Genomic DNA, 19883 nt, shown 5'->3' with positions numbered 1-19883 from the left:
TATGAGCCCCAACCAGAATTAGAGTACCCAGAGGATTACCCATATGTTCTACCACCTGAGGATCTACCCGCCATTGATACATCAATACCAGATCGTGCGGAGATTGAAGCTGAGATAAAGAAACTCAAGAGTGGCAAGTGTAGAGGAACAGATAAGGTGTACGTGGAACACCTGAAGTACTTAGTGGTTCTGGTAGGGCTAGTTTGGACATACTTCCAAGTACCAGTCAGGTGGCTTACTTCTAGCATCACATGCCTTTACAAACAAGGCCTACGATCATGTGCAGAGAACTATAGGGGTTTGAATATTGTTGCTACCATGTCTGAAGTCATATTGGGAATAATCGTTGGGGGAGCTTGCGAGGCATACGAGTATATTCTACTACCATTGCAATTTGGCTTTTGGTCAAATAGATCAACCATTGATGCAGTCTTCATCCTCTGCTAAGTGTTAGAGAAGTCAAGTAAATCAAAAACACCACTGTTTTTAGCCTTTGTCGATCTGAAGGTGGCATATGACTGGATACCCTGCAAGGCCTTGATGAAGTGTCTTGAAACGTACCTCAGATGCCCACAACTAGTAGCAATTCTACACGCCTTGTATACCGGCACAAAGGCATATATTAAAGGATCAACTTGCCTGTTTGACACTCTAGTCGTCTGTCGGCAAGGTGCTATGGAATCCCCGTCCATTTTTAATATCTATATGGATTTTGTGGTCAGGGTTGCACAGTATGAGATAGCAAAAGTATATCCAGAAGCAGGCTTTGCGATCAAGTTCTGTATTCCGAAGGAGGTGTCCCCTAGAGAATTACACAAGAAAGCACCTGCAACAGGGGAGAATTGTATAACTGAACTACTATATGCAGACAATCAGCTTATCTTTGCCGAATCCATCAAACAACTGCAAACAATTCTCCAAACCTATGATGACACCTTTACCTGTTTTGGATTACAAATCTCATCTCATTACAGGAACAATGGCTTTCAATGTCAGTGAAGATGCTAAAGGACAGGAGAGCCTTGTCTCTCTCTGTAGTAATAAGATCAAGAATGTGCGCAACTTTAAATATCTTGGACACAACATCAGTAACTCAAATGCAGAAACCTCTCACTTCCTCGGTACAAGGATTGGTGTGGCGTTTCAGAAATGAAACGAACTAAAGCATGTTCTAACAGACCACCGCATCCTACTGTCAGTTAGGGTGAAACTCCTTGTAGCTTGTGTTCGATCCCGCCTGTTATACAGTGTACAAGCATGGCGGATGTCTGCTGACAATGTCAATAAAAGTGAGGTTGTATGGCACAGCTTCCTGCGTCAAATGGTAAAGGGTGTCTTCAAGCGAAAGAATGCTTCTGACTCACAAGATGCTGATGTTGAGGGGGACGTGGACTGGAGCTTCAGACTATCAAATGCAGACCTACGTGAAATGACCAAGACCCCATCTATTAAGCTGACATGTTACGAACAGCAACTTAAATACTGTATATAGTACACATCTGTAGGATGGGCAATGACTGCTTGCAAAAACAACTTCTCTTTGAGGTCAGATCACCAAGATAAGCTAAGGTTGAGAAATTGTTGGGTATGGATGCCCAGCAGATAAGACGGACAATGATGGATAAAACGGACTTCTTGCGACTGTTGGACAAAGTGCTAACAGAAGCACCCTAAGGGTTTTTTAAACCCAAATGGGGAAGATGATGATGATGATGATGATGATGATGATCATGATGATGGCCCTCTCCTGGCTCAGCTCTTATTTAACTGATCACTATCAGTATGTTGATGTAAATGGTGATTTTTCTAGACCTACTGAGGTAAAGTTTGGTGTTCCGCAAGGTTCTGTCTTGGGTCCACTGCTTTTTTTCTCTATATATGTTCCCTCTGGGTGATATTATTCGTAAACATGGTATTAGTTTCCACTGTTATGCTGATGACACACAGTTGCATGTTTAAGCAAAACCAGATGAGAGACACCAGCTTAATAGAATTGAGGAATGTGTAAAAGACATGTGGACATGAGGAATGTGTAAAGCTGCTTTATGACAATGTCCATTGTTAAAAGCACCATACAATTAAAATTGAATTGAAATAATATTAGTGTTAGTGGTCTCAGTAGAAGGTTTTGAGTTTAAATCCCACCATGTCTCTGAGTCTCACCTACAAACTCATTGTGTCTGAGCAGCTCAGTCTGTAGAGCCTGTCCGGCGTTTTCTGCCAGCGTGATGGCTGATAGATAATCTCCGCCCAGAATCTTCGCTCCTGAACACAGCAGTGAGAGTGTCTCCTCCACATCAGCTCCGCACACCACCTCACACAACCTCTGCAGTGAGGAAACACAGCACACTGCACTGTTAATGAACACGTGGGCGTACATGCTTGGCATTTCACTTTTTTAAAGCAGCAATGTGTGAAATATAGCTCCCTCTGCTGCCTGAAAATAAATGCTTATAACTCACTCTCTCTGTGTCCAAACAAACCCACATAGTGGGCGGAGGCGGAGCCAGAAAAATGTAAACAGAGCTTGAAATGAGGCTGCTGAACTGCAATATTACATGTTTATTACAGGTGTGTAAACAATTTAAAAAAACTAAAATATGCAGCTTTAAGTAATGCATGCTTGTATACATCACTTACAGTCCATTCACCATCAATCTAACCAGAACCCGTTAGAACCAAGTCTGAGGTCTAGCATTTGTAAAACAGTTTGAGTGACACTCTGAGACCGACCTGGTTGAGCAGCTCCTGGCTGCAGGTGAGAGGATGCGCTTTGCGGTAAAGACCACTGCAGTACTTAGCGTTGATGAACGCGGCCCGTTGTTCGTACTGAGCGTCAGGGAGGATCTGATCCACCGCCGGGACATTGTGACCCCACACGTTATTACCAGCTTTGTTCCCATAAAGCACAAACAGCTGTATAGAGAGAGGACACATCGTTATCTCCACTGAGCTTCTCAAACACCATTCCAGCCCTGAGATCAGGAGGAAAGGGAAACGCCTCTCTTCACCTTCTTAGACTTACTATCGTGGAAAACAGTGCTAATTTGTGAGTTTGAGAAGCTGTTAGTTAATGCACACGATTCAGGAGGCGTGGCCTCTATTACTAATACTGTGCATATCTTTTTATTCAACATTATGTATTTCTGATTATTGACAATCAGCTGGGGATTGGCTCCAGCTTCTCCCGTGACCCTGACAGAGAAGAAGGATGGATAATGGATAGATGGATGAATATTATATAAATATCACACACACTGTTGAATTCTGGATTCTGATTGGTTAGAAGGTGTTGATTAATTCTCTCTAACAGCAGCTCTGACAGTAGTGCAGGTTTATATTAATGCACTCACTGTAATAAGGTATCGTTTCTATTGTAACGGCTCGTTCACAGGGGCGTGGTTTGCCTTAAATCCTTGAGTTTTCTTAAATTCTTATTAACGTCAAGATAATCAGTTGGTCCCTCACCAGACTATCACTGCTATAATGTAATTACAACAGGAAATAACTTGTTCCACAACATTAAACGTAATTATAAAAGTATGATGTTTTGTTCTTTAACAAATTAAAAACGATTGTAATTGTTACTAAACTGCTGTGGCATAAGAGCTTCAGTAACAATGGACAAAAGATAATATAACCATATAATATAACGATATGAGCCAATAAACAAACGGTGACATGTACAGGAGAAGGGGACACTGAGTATTAAAAACAATAAGAAAAGATTAAAGACACTTTAAAATATAAAAGTATAAAAGTGGAACACTGCAGGTCTGTCGGAACAGAACCGTGTATTTGCAGTGTTGTAAGGTTCTATCCAACATTAACAGTGTTCATTCTTTATTTATACATTATTAAAGCACAGCTCTTTAACTCTGTGTGTGTGTGTGTGTGTGTGTGTGTGTGTGTGTGTGTGTGTGTTGTACAGTTCCTGTCTGTCTGGTATTCTGACCTGAATCAGAGGTTCAGTCCACACTTTACTGTCCAGTTTCAGACTCCGCACTTTGGACCTGTTCACCCCCATCATACGATGAACTCCTGTGAAACAGCACAGGGAGATAAATGGAGGAAAGATGGTCTCACTATTTCCTTCGAAATCTTTAAATCTTCATTAAAATCCTTTCAGGCAGCTGCTAAAGCTGCCAGAGCTAAGTATCTCATCTCATCTCATTATCTGTAGCCGCTTTATCCTTCTACAGGGTCGCAGGCGAGCTGGATCCTATCCCAGCTGACTACGGGTGAAAGGCGGGGTTCACCCTGGACAAGTCGCCAGGTCATCACAGGGCTGACACATAGACACAGACAACCATTCACACTCACATTCACACCTACGCTCAATTTAGAGTCACCAGTTAACCTAACCTGCATGTCTTTGGACTGTGGGGGAAACCGGGAGCTAAGTATTTCTCTGATATTATTAATCAGCACTCTAACAGACCTAAAATTCTGTTTAACACTATAAACTCAATCATAAACCCAGCACTCTTACCAGCTCCTATCACCAATACTGATGCTTGTGAGAAATTCTTGGAATTTTTCATTGACAAGATTAAGAATATCAGAGCTCAGTTCCCCCTCTCACCGCCAACCCCCCTTTATGTCTCCCCTGGCCCTATACCTAGATTCAGTCAATTTCATAATATTCTCCTTGCAGATTTGAAGGACCTAGTCCTAGGCATGAAACCAAGCTCCTCTTCTGGTGATGCTGTCCCCTCTTATATTATTAAAGAAGCTTTTGATGTAGTTGGTCCCTCCATACAGGTAATTATTAATTCGTGTCTGTCATCTGGTGTTGTTCCTGCATGTTTTAAGCATGCGGTTGTCCAACCCCCGCTTAAAAAGCATAACCTGGATGGTAAATGCTTGAGTAATTACCGCCCTATCTCTAAGCTCCCTTTCATTTCCAAGGTGCTGGAGAAAGTCGTGCTGTCCCAGCTGCTTCCCTTCCTGTCTGAGTACAACATTCTAGAGCCATTCCAGTCAGGTTTTAGAGCACTCCACAGTACTGAAACGGCTCTGCTCAAAGTGACTAACGATCTACTGCTCACTCTAGACTCAGGCAAGAATGCAACCTTGGTCCTATTGGACCTTAGTGAGGCCTTTGATACTGTGGACCATGACATCCTCCCCTCTCATCTTGAGGAGTGGGTAGGCATTAATGGGACAGCACTGCATTGGTTCAGATCCTATCTAAAACACAGAACCTTCTCTGTATCTCTTGGTCATTTCTCCTCTTCCTCAGCCCCAGTCTCCTGTGGGGTCCCGCAGGGCTCTATTTTGGGTCCAGTACTTTTCTGTTTGTATATGCTCCCCCTAGGTAACATTATTAGAAAGTATGATATATCCTTTCACTTCTATGCAGATGATACACAACTGTACCTCCCCTTTAAATCTAGGGATTCCATACAGCCATTATTGGATTGTCTTGAGGACATTAAGTGCTGGATGACCAAAAACTTCCTCCAGCTAAATAATGACAAAACTGAGGTTATCATTCTTGGTCCTCCCAAATCTAGATCCTCAGCAGCTGACAAGCTTGCCCATCTCTCTCCATACATTAAGTCATATGCTAAAAACCTAGGTGTCACTCTTGATTCAGAACTCTGCTTTAAAAAGCAGATTAGTACTGTTATTAAGAATAGCTTCTTCCAGCTGAGAATGATCTCCTGTCTCAAACTTTCTTTATCCTTTGAAGACCTAGAAAAAGTCATTCATGCCTTTATTACATCCCGGCTAGATTACTGCAATTCCCTCTATCTTGGTCTCCCCCAGTCTCAATTAATGCATTTACAGTTGGTGCAAAATGCAGCTGCTAGACTGCTGACAGGTACCAAGAAGAGAGAGCACATTACCCCTGTCCTGGCTTCTTTACACTGGCTTCCCATTAGTTTTAGGATCCAATTTAAAGTCCTACTAATAGTCTACAAGGCGCTGCATGGTAAAGCCCCTACTTACATCTCAGATCTCCTGAAACCACCCCCTGCACCTAGGTCCCTCAGGTCTGCTGATAAAGGTCTCCTCCATGTGGCCCGGACTCGCCTCAAACATAAAGGCATTTGCAGTAGCGGCTCCAAGTCTGTGGAACTGTTTGCCCCCAGACATTAGATTCGCCCCCTCCATCTCCTCTTTTAAATCCAGGCTCAAAACTCACCTCTACTCACTGGCTTTTGCATCGTCTTAGCTGCCCATTCCCTAGTTCTTTTTGTAGTGGGTGTTATTCAGTGTTGTTCATTTGTTGTTTGTGTAATTCTGGCCTCTTTGTCTATCTGTTAATCTCTGTGTTTGTAATGTGTACTTTTGTTGCAGCTATTAATGCATCTTTTCTTTTGTGTTGTGTTTGTTTGTGTATTTTACTTCTGATTTCCTAGCTACCCTATGTACAGCACTTTGGTCAGTGAAAAGTATTTTAAATGTGCTTTATAAATTAAATTTACTTACTTACTTACTTACTTACTTACTAGGTGAAGAGACACGAAGTGTGTGTAATACAGAAACACAAGACACACTCGAGTGAAAAAGAGAAAATACAGGAATGTTGGAGAACCAGTGTACACACTAAATACATCAACGTGTAACTATAACCAGGACAAACAGCAGGATAATACACTTCTGTCTTTTTCTTTTTTTAAGACAAATGGACTTTCAACAGCAATATGATGAAACCTGTTGTAGTATTCATGCCCTTTCTTGTTTATCCTGTTTTATGGCTTTACAGTGCCGTGGATTTTATAGTATTGTATTTATACTGTGTGTGCGTGTGTGTGTTGACTACTGCTTCCAACCAAATTACTCCTCAGGGACAATAAAGATAATCCAATCCAATCCAATCCAATCCGATTTTTAACAAAGAGCAACAGAGACAAGGCACACTTTATTTTAACATGTTTACTGTTTGTATTATGTTTGCTCAAACTGTAGTACGGCGCCTTTCTTTGCTTCTCCAACTTATACCCTGTTTTCACTGTCATTAATAATAATAATAATAATAATAATAATAATAATAATACATTTTATTTATAGGTACCTTTCAGGACACTCAAGGTCACCATACAAAGACAATAATAAAAGCAATAGATAAAATGAAAAACATAATCAAAATAGTGGAAAACATAATAAAATAGAAATAAAGTGCAACGGTGGGGTCATTCCAGTCCCAGATTAAAGGGAATATGCTTGTCGGAAAAGGTGGGTTTTGAGGTGAGATTTGAAGGAGATGATGGAATCAGAGTGTTGTATGTCCTGTGGCAGGGAGTTACAGAGGCGGGGGGGCTGAGCGGCTGAAGGCTCTCGACCCCATGGTGGACAAGCGAGCAGGTGGAAGGGTGAGTTGGATGGAGGAGGAGGAGGACCTAGTATGGCCGGGTAAGTTGGTGTGGAGGAGCTCAGTAAGGTACTGGAGGGCGAGGGTGTTGATGGCCTTAAAGGTAAAAAGTAGGATTTTAAAGATGATGCAAAATTTGATAGGAAGCCAATGGAGTTGCTGCAGGACAGGTGTGATATGACTGAAGGAGGGAGTTCTGGAAATAATTCTGGCAGCAGAGTTTTGAATCAGTTGCAGTTTATGGATGGACTTGTCAGGTAAACCCAAAAGAAGGGAGTTACAATAGTCAAGGCAGGATGTAACCAGGGTGTGGACCAGGATAGCGGTACTGTTGGGTGTGAGGGACAGGCGCAGGCGTGAGATATTACGTAGATGAAAGTAAGCTGACCGAGTGACATTATTTATGTGGGACTGGAATGATAGAGTGCTATCAAGGATGGCACCCAGACTCTTAACCTGGGGGGAGGGGGAAACTGAGGAGTTGTCAAAGGAAATGGAGAAACTATTTATTTTTGTAAGGGTGGATTTAGTGCCAACGAGAAGGACCTCAGTTTTATCACTGTTAAGTTTAAGGAAGTTATGGGAGAACCAGGATCTGAGTTCCTGTAGGCAATCGGAGAGGGAGGTGGGTGGGACAGAGGAGGTAGGTTTGGTGGACAGGTAGAGCTGGGTGTCATCCGCGTAGCAATGGAACTGGATGTTAAATTTACGGAAAATACTGCCAAGAGGGAGGAGGTAGATAATGAATAAGAGAGGTCCAAGCATAGAACCTTGGGGTACACCAGAAGAGAGGGGGAATGGTTGGGATGTGAATGTTTTCAGTTGGACCAACTGAGTGCGGCCAGAGAGATATGATTTAAACCAGTCTAGGGGCGTGTCAGATAGTCCAATAGCGGCTAATCTGTCAATGAGGGGTGTGGGAGATTGTGTCAAAGGCCGCACTCAAGTCAAGGAGGATGAGGATGGTAAGGAGTCCAGTGTCAGCAGCAATGAGGAGGTCGTTAGTAATTTTTACAGGAGCTGTTTCTGTGCTATGAAGTGGGCAAAAGCCAGACTGGAACTGTTCATAGAGATTATTAAGAGAGAGGTGATCATGAACCTGAGATGCAACAGTTTTTTCCAGGATTTTGGAAAGGAAAGGGAAATTGGAGATGGGACGAAGGTTGTTGAAATTATTGGGGTCAGCACCAAGTTTCTTAAGAATTGGGGTTACTATGGCTGATTTGAAAGATGAGGGGACAGTACCAGAGGTGAGAGAAGAATAGACAATAGCAGTTATTAGAGGGGTCAGAGAATGGATGGAGGCTTTTACCAGAGAAGTAGGGAGAGAACAGGATAAAGCGGCTAGAGATAATGAAAGTACGGAGAGGATCAAGCTGGCAGGTAGATGGCTTGGATTTGTGGATGAGGTCAGATATATCAGCAGCAGAGGGAAGTTTGAAGCTAGAGAGTGGGTGGGAGAAAGGGATTTGGAAAGCTGGGAAGGGTGAGGTGGCTGAGATGTGAGGGGCTAGTTGCTGATGAATACTGTCAAGCTTTGTGTTGAAAAATGCCACAATTGAGTTGAAAAAATCAGTTGAGTAGAAATGGGGAGGGAGACAGTCAGGTGGGCGTAGTGTTTTCTTAACCAGAGAAAATAATGCTTGTGTGTTTCCATTACCTAGTCTGATTAAGTCTGCATAGTAATTGGATTTTGTGATGGAAAGAGAATCCTTATAGAAGAGAATGTGATTCATGAACATTAATATTCATGAGCTGACCCCTGACTGTCATCGACATGCAGATGTTGAAGCATGGCGCTCAGCTGTATAGATGGCTTGCACCTGACATCCCCGTAGGGGAAGAGTCACTGTGTTTACACCCACTGAGTGGCAGAAAGACTAACTGACTGACTGAGAGCGTTAGCGTTCAGCTCGAATTCTGTAAAAACGTAAAAAAAAAAACGCATCGAAAATAGGAAAGAACTGTTTTATGATTGATTGTATAAATAAATTCAACAAGAAATCAGACATATCCTTTCACAGAATGCTGACGGCTAACAAAAAGAGAAGCAAATGGATCGCTGCCATTTCGCAGAAATATCTGGAATCCAGATTCCGAAATGTGGATTTGCAGTCAGCGTGTTGTTTCGGGTGGCTCTGTTGGATTTTTGCATAAAATTATACCTCAAGTTATCTCCAAATAAAGTGATACTCTGCAAGATGTGGCTTCCTGAAACTTTTCTCCTCATGTTTTGACTATTTTAGTAGTTTTTACACAACTGTCAGGTCGGTGTAGATGTGCTAATGTCTCACTTTCCAACTTTAGACATGAAAACCGTGTGGGGAAACAGAGCCTTTAAACCCAACACTCTAAACAGATACATTCCAGATAAAATGTACAGACCAACAGATGACAAGCGAAAACTCAACACAGAAAACACTGTAAAACATGGGTTTAGAACTGCAGTGTAAAGTTTTCACAAACTTTAATTGTGTTTTATCTTCTACTCAGTGTCCATGCACCACTGGGTCTTTGGAAGATTGTAAGGATCAGCGTCGAGTCCAGCTGCCTTTAATTTTAGTCAATAATTGTTTGATTTTCTCACAGTTTCCCCAGTAAAGGCAGCCATTTGCAGTATGTTTTGCCACTCAGTCTGAGTGAGGGGGCGTGTCCCAGTGGGAAAGTGACATCAGTGCATACCTTCTGTTTGTTGTTAATCTGTGTTTAAATAGTTTTCTCTCCAAAGCAGTGATGATTCCTCAGTTTGAGACTTCTGCTCGATATATATTCCCAGAGGTGGACAGTAAGGAAGTACATTTACTTGAGTTCTGTACTTAAGCACACTTTTTGAGTATCTGTACTTTACTTGAGTATTTTTTTTGGAAACTTATGACTTTAACTTCACTACATTTGAAAGACAAATATCGTACTTTTTACTCCACTACATTTCTAGCAAGGTCCTCGTTACTATGAAGCAGCTTTGAAAGTGGATGTTTTTTTCTTTTCTTTTCTAAAACGTCATTGTTTTTTTCGCAGGTGACACTGAGACAGACCATCAGTAATCACTAGGGTCACGTCACGTCCATAAACTGTATAGACCCTTTTCAGTCACGTGACCTTCGTAACAGCGACCGCCATTTTGGACATGTAGTGGACTTCGGCTCGAATCGGTTTGAATGCGAGGAAGGCGACAAACATAAATGTTTTTCATTTATGTTTGTCGCCTTCCTCGCCTTCCTGGAGCGAGATGCAGAAAACTGTATTTACTAGTTTACTGTAATTATGATCTGGCAGCTATTTACACCGGATCCAGTGTAAATAGCTGCCGGAGCCAGCGCTGGCTCCGAGCCCCCGCGAGCCAGCGCCGCGCTTCGAGCCGCCACGCGCCAGCGCCGGCTCCGAGCCGCCGCGCTCCGAGCCGCCGCGAGCCAGCGCCGGCTCCGAGCCGCCGCGCTCCGAGCCGCCGTGAGCCAGCGCTGGCTCCGAGCCAGCGCTAGCGAGCTAGCTCAGACGTTCTAGTTTACTGTAATTATGATCTGGCAGCTATTTACACTGGATCCGGTGTAAATAGCTGCCAGATCATAATTACAGTAAACTAGAATGGAATGTTAACAGCAATGTAATGCCTTTTCTGGCTAATTTTATTCGTCTTACCTCCAACAAAGTGGTCACTACACAAGCGTTGGTATGCCGCTATCCATCTTCTCCGTCGGTCAGCATCTACCGGGATCCGATAAAATGATAACCCTTGCCTTGTTTGTTGATGGTTACTACATCCAGGTGCACAACAATATAGTGGCATGATGGAAGTCTTGCTGAAAGTAAAAACTTTCTTTGCTGCCGTTTCTCAATGCTGGCTGTGGTAAACTACTGGTAGTACATGTCCAAAATGGCGGCCGCGTTTGTCGTGACGTCACGTGAAAAGGGTCCATAAAATCAAGTTCGATGATTTCTCAGCAGCATTATTTAACACGATCAGTTGATGTCAGAATGGAAGGAGGCGGTTCTTCTGGCGAATGCACGCACACCCATGGCTTTACCTGGAACCCATGTTTCAGTTTTCTGAAAGGATTAACAATTCATTTCGTTTAAATGTTTGCTTTGTTTGCCGAAAACGAACCACATCACGGCCTACAAAAACTCACCGTCCAACCTGCAGAAGCATATTGAGGTATATAAATGTTTTATTCCAAGAGAAAGCTTGCAATGAAGTTGTCTGTGCTTTTAGAGTTAGTGATAACATTGCAGTAGCTGTGCAGTCTGGTTAGTCAAAGGACTTTCTATGGATTTGCCCAGCAAGTTGCCATCGGCTTGTCCACAGCTAACGTTTACACATAGCTCGTTAACTTGGACACTGTTAGTTAGCATGTAAAAATGGTATTATGCTAACATGAATAACATTAACTTATCTGAAGTCCTTTCAGAAATATGTTTTAGCATAATCTTGCCAAATAAACAATGTAGAAATCTTTATTTTCTAGTAACATTAGCTACCCAATATGATTTCAAGTTTGAAAAGAGTTTGCTAACATATCAGGAGCGTCACTGACTAGCTAGCTTAACGTTAAACCACCATGATGGCACAGCATGTGTTCATTTTGTGAATTTACATTTCTGTCTTTGGTAATGTTAACACTGTAGTGTTTGTGACCTTGCATAATTACTATAGCTACTATGCATTTTTTACCAGTACCCAAAGAGAAAAACTAGCGAGCATCTTATTGATGATTCTGACACTGCCAGAATACTACCATGCTGCTTTGTGGGGGTGGGTAAGAGTGTTAAAAATAAAAAAACTGAAAATCACAATGGATCTTTTCTGTTAGTTCAGTTGTTTCATTTTGTAAACGTTCTACCTGGCATTTATTCTACAAGTTCGTCAGTAAATCCAGTCGGTTGTTTCAGAGGCATTAGGTTTTGCAAGCGCTGTGGCAATAATACAACAATGTATTGACAGAAAATGTACTTTTAATACTTAAGTATTTTTAAAAGCAAATACTTAAGTACTTTAACTTAAGTAAAAATTTGACTGGACAGCTTTCACTTGTATCGGAGTAACATTTGACCAGTGGGATCTGTACTTTGACTTAAGTAATGAAGTTGGGTTCTTCGTCCACCTCTGTATATTCCTAATAAAACCACAACCAGGAAGTCCAGCATACTTCCCATTTAAAACTACAGGAAGTGTCACATATAAACACCCCTGCAGATATTTCCTCACCTGCGCAGGACTCACAGATGACCATCAGCAGGTTGATGGAGGCCCACTCTGGGTTTGGACTGCCGCAATCAGCACACACTTTATTCCAGGAATTCGACCACAAACGCCGCGCCACCTCGCTGCAGGACAGGGCACTACGGATCATCTTGTTCAGATGATCCAGCCACGTCGCTAACTCTCGCGAAGAGTCCACCGAGAAACTGTAACACAGAATGATGAACAACAAGAAGAATGATGATGATGCTGTTTTTTCAAAAATGCAGAAAAATGGCAGATATGGTCTTAAACAAAACAAACCCACAGCTGGAGAACAGGAAGTACAGCATGAACAGGAAGTGACTCACTTGAAAGTTTTATAAGGTGTAATGAGGCTAAAGCTGTGGCGTCCAATCTGTTTTACTGATGCCGTATTCATGGACACAAAGGTCATCCCCAGACCCAAATTAAAGTCCTGCAAAACAGGAGGGATTCAAAATACACTTTATAATAAAACTCACTCTGCTTTCTATAGCATTATAACGTTGGAAGCCAAAAGAGTCAAAACCAGAGTCTATACCAGGCATATGAATTTAAAATTAATTTATAAATGTATAATGGTGCATCATTTCCTCTTTCCTCTCACGGTTCTACCTGTTTGCTGTTGTAGATCCACAGGTTGTGTCCGCAGATGGCGCCATAAACTTTGCTCCATGATTCCTTCATCGTCATTGAGCCGTGATATTGAGGAGGTGCTGGTGGTTCTTGTCCTCGGGAAGCGAGCAGTGATGTAACCCATCCCGTCTTCACATCTGTGCACAAAACATCCCCCAAAACTAATTAACAAGCCACCCGTGTTTATCACTGGTTCACTGTTGGTGTTTTCACAAAACATTTTTCACTAAATGGAAACAACAGATGATCAAGAGAGATTGTGTATCATTGGTCTGTGGCCTAAGCTGCTAATGCTAATATTTATGCTAACAAAACCTCCTTTGAGCAATGACACATTCAACACAAATAAGTTCAGATGGACAAAGACGATTCTTCAGAGAACCAAACCAGAACAGCTGCTGAAAGAGCACTGGGAGCGGTCCCAGCACAGAACCCTGAAGAACACCTGCATCATTCCCACCTTCACTGTGAGCCATGAACTCAAAGTGCTTCTTGCGGAAGTAAATGATAAAGCGTCCTCGGTCCTGCTGGCGCACATTGGTGATGCTCGACACATGGAACACGTACTCAGAAAACTTGTCCTGCATGAAAAGAACGTGAGGATTTCATGGCACGCCTCGTCATAACAAGAGTGAAACTGAGACTGAGCAGAGAGGCACTGCGTAAAGACGATCTGAGCACACAGCACACACCAATTACTCACTTTGTTTTAATTCGGTTACCAAACAGTACTATGATTACATCTTCCCTAAAGAGACTCAATCATTCCTCACTAATAGAGTAGCACAGTGCTAAAGAACCTGTCTCCAGGAAGGAGAATAAACACGACACAAACTCTGAAACTCTGAAGATAGAAATAAAATACAGGAAAGAGGATGGAAGGTTTGAAAGAAAGAAAGAAAGAAAGAAAGAAAGAAAGAAAGAAAGAAAGAAAGAAAGAAAGAAAGAAAGAAAGAAAGAAAGAAAAGGCATGATTAGTGTGTAATGAGTGCGTGTTCAGGTGAAAACTGGTCATGTGTGTTTTTCATTAAACATCAATCAAAGGCAAAGCTGTTTGAGGAATTTACTGTGCAGTGGTCTAATGTTCTGATCTTCACACATTTGACCTTTTTTATAAGTAGTTTTATAAACTCACCAAGCGTTTCTTCCACAGAGACATCACCTGACCATCAAACGTGGTCCACAGCACATTGTGTCTTTAAGAATAAGAAATACACTGTATTAGACTGAACTGCAGTGGGAGGAGTCTGAGTGAGGGTGAGGGCGGGGCAATACTCAAATCATCATATCACGGTATATAAACATTAACATAAGACCGGTTCTGTCACGATGATTCCCCTGTTGGTGTTGGGCTTTATCAACTCCATAGGCATTAGATCTGGTTGAGTGTTGAGCATTTCTGGATCAACGGCCAATCATAAACTTGATCGTAAACTTGATCATAAACTTGACTGCTAGCCTTTCTGTTTATGTTTTCAGCTATTTCAGCTTTTTGAGGCAATTTCTTGTGATATTGAGATGACATGAACTGATTGCCCAATCCTCAGGGATGTGATCAGAAGAACATCATGAAAATGAAACCGCTAAAGTCTTAGTTACTTGCGGCCCTTCCAGACATCCAGCCAGCTGGAGCGTGATACAGCACTCTCTCTGTAGAAGTTCTCTTCAGGCTGGATAACAAGCCCTGCTGCCCCTGAAGATTTCCTCCGGCTCACACGGATGGTAGCAGCACTGGAGAACCATGAGGAACAAGGGCATTATTGAGGACCTTAACAAGAGGGTACAAACAAAATGAGCAGTGAGCAGCCCTTAACCACAACCCAACCTTAACCCATAACTTCTCATCCCTTACTCTGGACCATGGCTAGCCCTGTGACCAGAAATAGATTCTTCTACCAGGATGGGTTCAGCCCTAGTAAAAGGAGCGAGGTTAGCTCAGTGGATGAGCAGCGAAATCTGTAACTCAAAGGCTTTAAGTCCCACAACTGGCAGAGTTTAATGGCGAGCACCTGCTGACGGAGGGGTTCCAAATGTTCCACCCCTCTGTCCTGATATAACTAGTCCTGAATCCTAACCTTCCAGGTCCTAACTGAGCCAAAGCCTGCAACCCTTCACTTTCAAAAGGTGTCACAGAGGTGCTCAAGGATGTGTTTCTGCACCTGTAACCATAATGTTGTGAGCTCAAGTCCCAAGTCAGACAGAGTCAGAGGAGGAATCAATGCCACTACCCCGTCCTGTACCAGAGTGTGACCTGTAACCTGTGCCAGAAGGTTCCAGTGTCTCTGCTTTGTCCTGTCTTGCATAGAGCCTTGAGCAAGACCCCTTACAAACCCTGAACCGAACTAGCCCTGAATCTTAACCTTTAGGGCATAACTGATCAACTTAACCCCTGACTGTTTCATAGCCTTTAACCTGTACAATGGCTGACCTTGTATTTGGATTCAATTCCATGATGAGGAAGAGTTTAGTCATTGTGACGGAGTACCCATCACTACAGTTGAGTATGTGCTCTGACGGCCATGCCAATGAGCCTGGCTCTTTGGTGTTGTGGTCAGGGTGCAGGTTTGGTATCCTGTAGACCTGCTTCAAGGCAGGATAAGGTCACTGTTCTCTTGCTTTGCTACAGTCATTTAGAGTGGTCCTACATTTATAGCCAAAAGGTTGTGAGTTCAAATCCCATTACTGGTAGCAGAGTGAATCTGCAGCCAGATGAAAAACCAATTCAGTTCTTGAGCAAGATCTTTGACCTCCAACCAACCCTTAACCCTAATCCACCAGGGTCATACTGATTCAGAGCCCATAACCTGCCTGAGCTCTTAACCACTCGATTAATTCTTAACCACTAACTACTCCATAATCATTAACTTTCACAATGACTGATCTCATGGCCTGCACCAGAAGATTCCAGCACCACCACCCCATCCTGTCACACCTGGGTTCCTGAGCAACACTTAACATCTCCAAGACCTGAACTTCCTTTGGTGACATCATTAACCCTTAACTTATTCTGTTAGGAATCCAGATCTTCATCTGAATGTATTTTGTTTAATGTGCTGTAGAAATAAAACTGAACTGAAGTAAATAGCTCCTCTTATCTGGGTCATGAACCCCTAACCTCCTTCCACTCATACAGTATATACACTATGGCTCTTCTCTCACCGTGGTTTCTTCAGGGTGGGAGGTTGGTTCAGTTTCTTCCGTACTGGTGGCTTTAATGGAGCGCCGTTTTTAGACTGGGAATTAGTCACCTGAGGAGCACTGTTGACAAAAACAAAGAGAAAAAAAAATGGATCTATGCACTCTTAGTGAGATGTTTTACAGTACGTATGGTTTAATTTTAATACAGCAGTATTCTGGTATCTTACCCACCTTTCTGTGTTGGTGGAGTTGTAACAATCTTCAAGAGGTTGGAGGTGAAAAGATTTGTCTGACCGTGGGGTCAGGGGCGTCATGGGGCCCTCATCAGCCGAGGAGTCGGAGGTGACGCACTCCTTCACCCATTCTGATAAAATTTTAAATTCCTCATCATCAGATGGTGAGGGGCTTCGAGGAGGCGAGGCAGGACACACGTACTTCTGCAACATGCTGCCTCCGTGTGTGTCGTCTGTCTCTTTACACTCAGGAACATCAGCAGGAAAGAAACACGAGCTGCTGTTCAGTTCTGACAAAGCAAAAACAAAAACTCGCTCTTCATGCCCTACATTATCAGCAGGAGGACACGGTACATTTCCATCTCACACGTCTCACTGCAGGAACACTCTGCTGTCTTTCACAGCTGTAACATGTGTTGTGTGCATAATAAACACTGTGAGTGATGCTGTAATGCAGCAGAGATACTGTTACCACCCAGGAGTTAATTATTTTCCAATAACATCAGTGTTTTATTCCTCTGATACAACAATTGACAAGCTACAGACTGTTTATTTTTATAATGGGTGAGAGCTTCGTTCACAACCTGCTGCTGACGTTCGAACCCATGGTGGAGGAATTCTCATTCTGTACTGAGTTATTCGCCATGATGTGGTTTAATCCACATCACAATGTTGCTGACTTTGTAACGTCATTTGCTTTCAGACAACAATAATATCGAATAATAATCTCTTTCCAAACAGTGCGTGTGGTTTTTCCGGTTCTCCCCATAAACACAGCCACATACCATACAGCAGCTGTCACTGTTGTGCTGCGGGTTTGGTTTTTAATAACACTTAAATCATAAAACATACCTGGGCTGCTCACATCACATATATTGTCTGTCTGAGCCACATTACTGCTGAAAAACACAAACAGCAAATAGTTATATAATAATAATAATAATAATAATAATAATAATGGTGATGATGCAGTAACACAGCTCTATGTGACTGTAGCTCACCTCTCTGAGGAATCACTCGGTAAAAGCTTCCTGAGCATGTAGCAGGTTCTCGGCCTCGGTACGGGAGCCGTCATGGTGGAAGGTGACACAAGTTACACTGACGGAGCAAAAGTTCATTTTATTTACACTATAAATCAACTTCACTACAAAACCAGGTCATGGGATATTTTGCCATAAAGTGTGTTCCCAGTCCCAAAATTTATGGACATAATAATAATAATAATAATAATAATAATAATACATTTACATTTAACAAAGGATAGAAAATTCTGTAATGCTAGTTAGAGAAAATGGGAAAATAAAACTCAGCTTGCACACAGAGACTCGAACCGACTCAAACCATCTCACACTACTTTTACTCAAAAAAAACCCTAAGAACAAAATGAAATAAAATGTAAAACATGTTCAGTAGGAACTCTGAGGATCGATCTGATTCTGGTGAAATATGTTTTTTATCTCCTTCCTTTATCTCAGGGCTTGTTGTCACAAACACAGCGACTGTCAAAATAAAGTTCATTCATTCACACAAAGCTGATCTGAGCAACTGAAACCAACAACAATAAAAATCCTGAATTACAATAAAACACTAAATGTAAAGATTACAATCTCACACCTGACTTACCCGAGCTGTTTACCTGAGTTGAGAGACACTGTGGAGGTCATCGCAGGACTGAAAGCATCTGAGCTCCTGCTCATAATAAACCAGCTCCTGTTCCGGTTCCACCTGTCTGACCCAGCTGTTGTCCTCTCAGACTGTCTCACTCTCAGCCTCAAAACTACAACTGTCTCACTCTCAGCATGCCAATGATTTACTGAACACACAGTCACAAACAAACCTTTAACCTGCCTAGCTGTAATCAGACTCCGCCCACTGATGATGTCACATGTACAGGTCACAAGTTTATGATTTTCGCCACACACACACACACACACACACACACACACACACGGGTTCAGCTGTAAGTGGTTCAACGTCACACAGCACTTTTATACACCAAAAACTCACAGGATTAGTGCGTACATGACTAAACTTATTATTTTACAGGATAAAAAAAACAGTACATTATGTTCACGTAGTCCAAATGCTGGAGCTGTTTTTTTTTTTTTACATTAATAAAGATCTTTAGGGCGGCACGGTGGTGTAGTGGTTATCACTGTCGCCTCAAAGCAAGAAGGTTCTGGGTTCAAACCTCTCAGTCGACTGGGGTCTTTCTGTGTGGAGTTCTCATGTTCTCTCCCCGTGTCTGTTTGGGTTTCTTCTGGGTGCTCAGGTTTCCCCCACAGTCCAAACACATGTGGATTCAGTCAACTGGCTCCTCTAAATCCCCCAGAGGTGTGTGTGTGTGTGTGTGTGTGTGTGTGTGTGTGTGTGTGTGTGTGTGTGTGTGTTAGACAGTTGTTTGTCTCTGTGTAGCCCTGTGATAGATTGGAGTCCCATCCAAGGTGAACCCCGCCCTCACCTGAACTCAGCTGGGATTGGCTCCAGCTTCACCTGCGACTCTGATGGATAAACGGCAGAGATGACAGATGGAAACAAAAATCTACTGAGAGGGAGAGATTCAAAGGCTTTACTGTCACACACACAACAACATCACAAGGCAACACTGTCTGCATTGTGCCGCACTCAGTGTGATGTCATGCTACCTGCAGATGGTGATGTTTGTTCATTTTGATCTTTTAACAAACGATACAGTCTCCTCTCAAAGTATTGGCCAATTCTTTTGTTGTTGCCAAACACTGATTACATTTGGGTTTGAGATCAAAACATGAATATGAGACAATAGATCAGAATTTCAGGTTTTAAGGCCAGATTGGAATTCACAAAGAAATACAGAGAAGAGCCACAAAAGTTTCGGAACCAAGATGAACCTCTACCACAGTAATGAAAAGGCCAAAGTGTGGAGAAAGAAAAGATCTGCTCATGATCCAGAACATGAGCTCATGGGTGAAGCATGGTGGTGGTAGTGTCATGGCTTGGGCTTCATGGCTGCTTCTGGAACAGACTCACTGATCTTTACTGATGATGGAACTCATGATGGTATCAGCAGAATGAATTCAGAGTCTACAGGAACACTGTCTGATAATTTACAGAGAAATGGATCCAATCTAACTGGGAGGAGCTTCATCATGCAGGAAGATCACGACCCAAAGCACACTGCAACACAACACAGGGCTTCATCAGGAGGAACAGTGGAAGGTTTCAGACTGGACGAGTCCATCAGCAGACCTGAACCCAACTGAGTAGCGTTTCATCTCCTGAAGAGGAGACTGAAGGGAGAACCCCCCCCAAAACACACAACGACTGAGAGAAGCTGCGCTACAGGACTGGGAAA

The 19883-nt window shown here is 42.6% G+C and overlaps 1 protein-coding gene across 4 annotated transcripts in view; it reads right to left on the bottom strand.

The window, feature by feature from the left end:
* LOC132895096 (arf-GAP with Rho-GAP domain, ANK repeat and PH domain-containing protein 2) overlaps positions 1–18365 on the bottom strand; it is a 28041-nt gene extending 9676 nt beyond the window's left edge. For 2 of the 4 annotated variants that reach the window (XM_060935289.1, XM_060935285.1), the window contains exons 1-14: positions 18173–18365; positions 17551–17647; positions 17402–17448; positions 16548–16839; positions 16338–16436; positions 14778–14909; positions 14314–14374; positions 13639–13759; positions 13158–13315; positions 12872–12978; positions 12528–12727; positions 3956–4041; positions 2734–2916; positions 2164–2326 (exon numbers count right to left, since the gene is read on the bottom strand). In XM_060935289.1, coding sequence (XP_060791272.1) covers positions 2164–2326; positions 2734–2916; positions 3956–4041; positions 12528–12727; positions 12872–12978; positions 13158–13315; positions 13639–13759; positions 14314–14374; positions 14778–14909; positions 16338–16436; positions 16548–16839; positions 17402–17448; positions 17551–17624 — 1723 coding nt within the window. In that variant the 5' untranslated portion in view covers positions 17625–17647; positions 18173–18365. The remainder of the gene's footprint in view (positions 1–2163; positions 2327–2733; positions 2917–3955; positions 4042–12527; positions 12728–12871; positions 12979–13157; positions 13316–13638; positions 13760–14313; positions 14375–14777; positions 14910–16337; positions 16437–16547; positions 16840–17401; positions 17449–17550; positions 17648–18172) is intronic. The other 2 variants (XM_060935288.1, XM_060935286.1) reach the window with 2 other exon arrangements.
* Between the last annotated feature and the right edge of the window lie 1518 nt (positions 18366–19883).

The sequence above is a fragment of the Neoarius graeffei genome, chromosome 12 (assembly GCF_027579695.1).
Source record: "Neoarius graeffei isolate fNeoGra1 chromosome 12, fNeoGra1.pri, whole genome shotgun sequence".
Lineage (NCBI taxonomy): Eukaryota > Metazoa > Chordata > Actinopteri > Siluriformes > Ariidae > Neoarius > Neoarius graeffei.
This window is presented reverse-complemented; position numbering and strand designations above follow the sequence as displayed.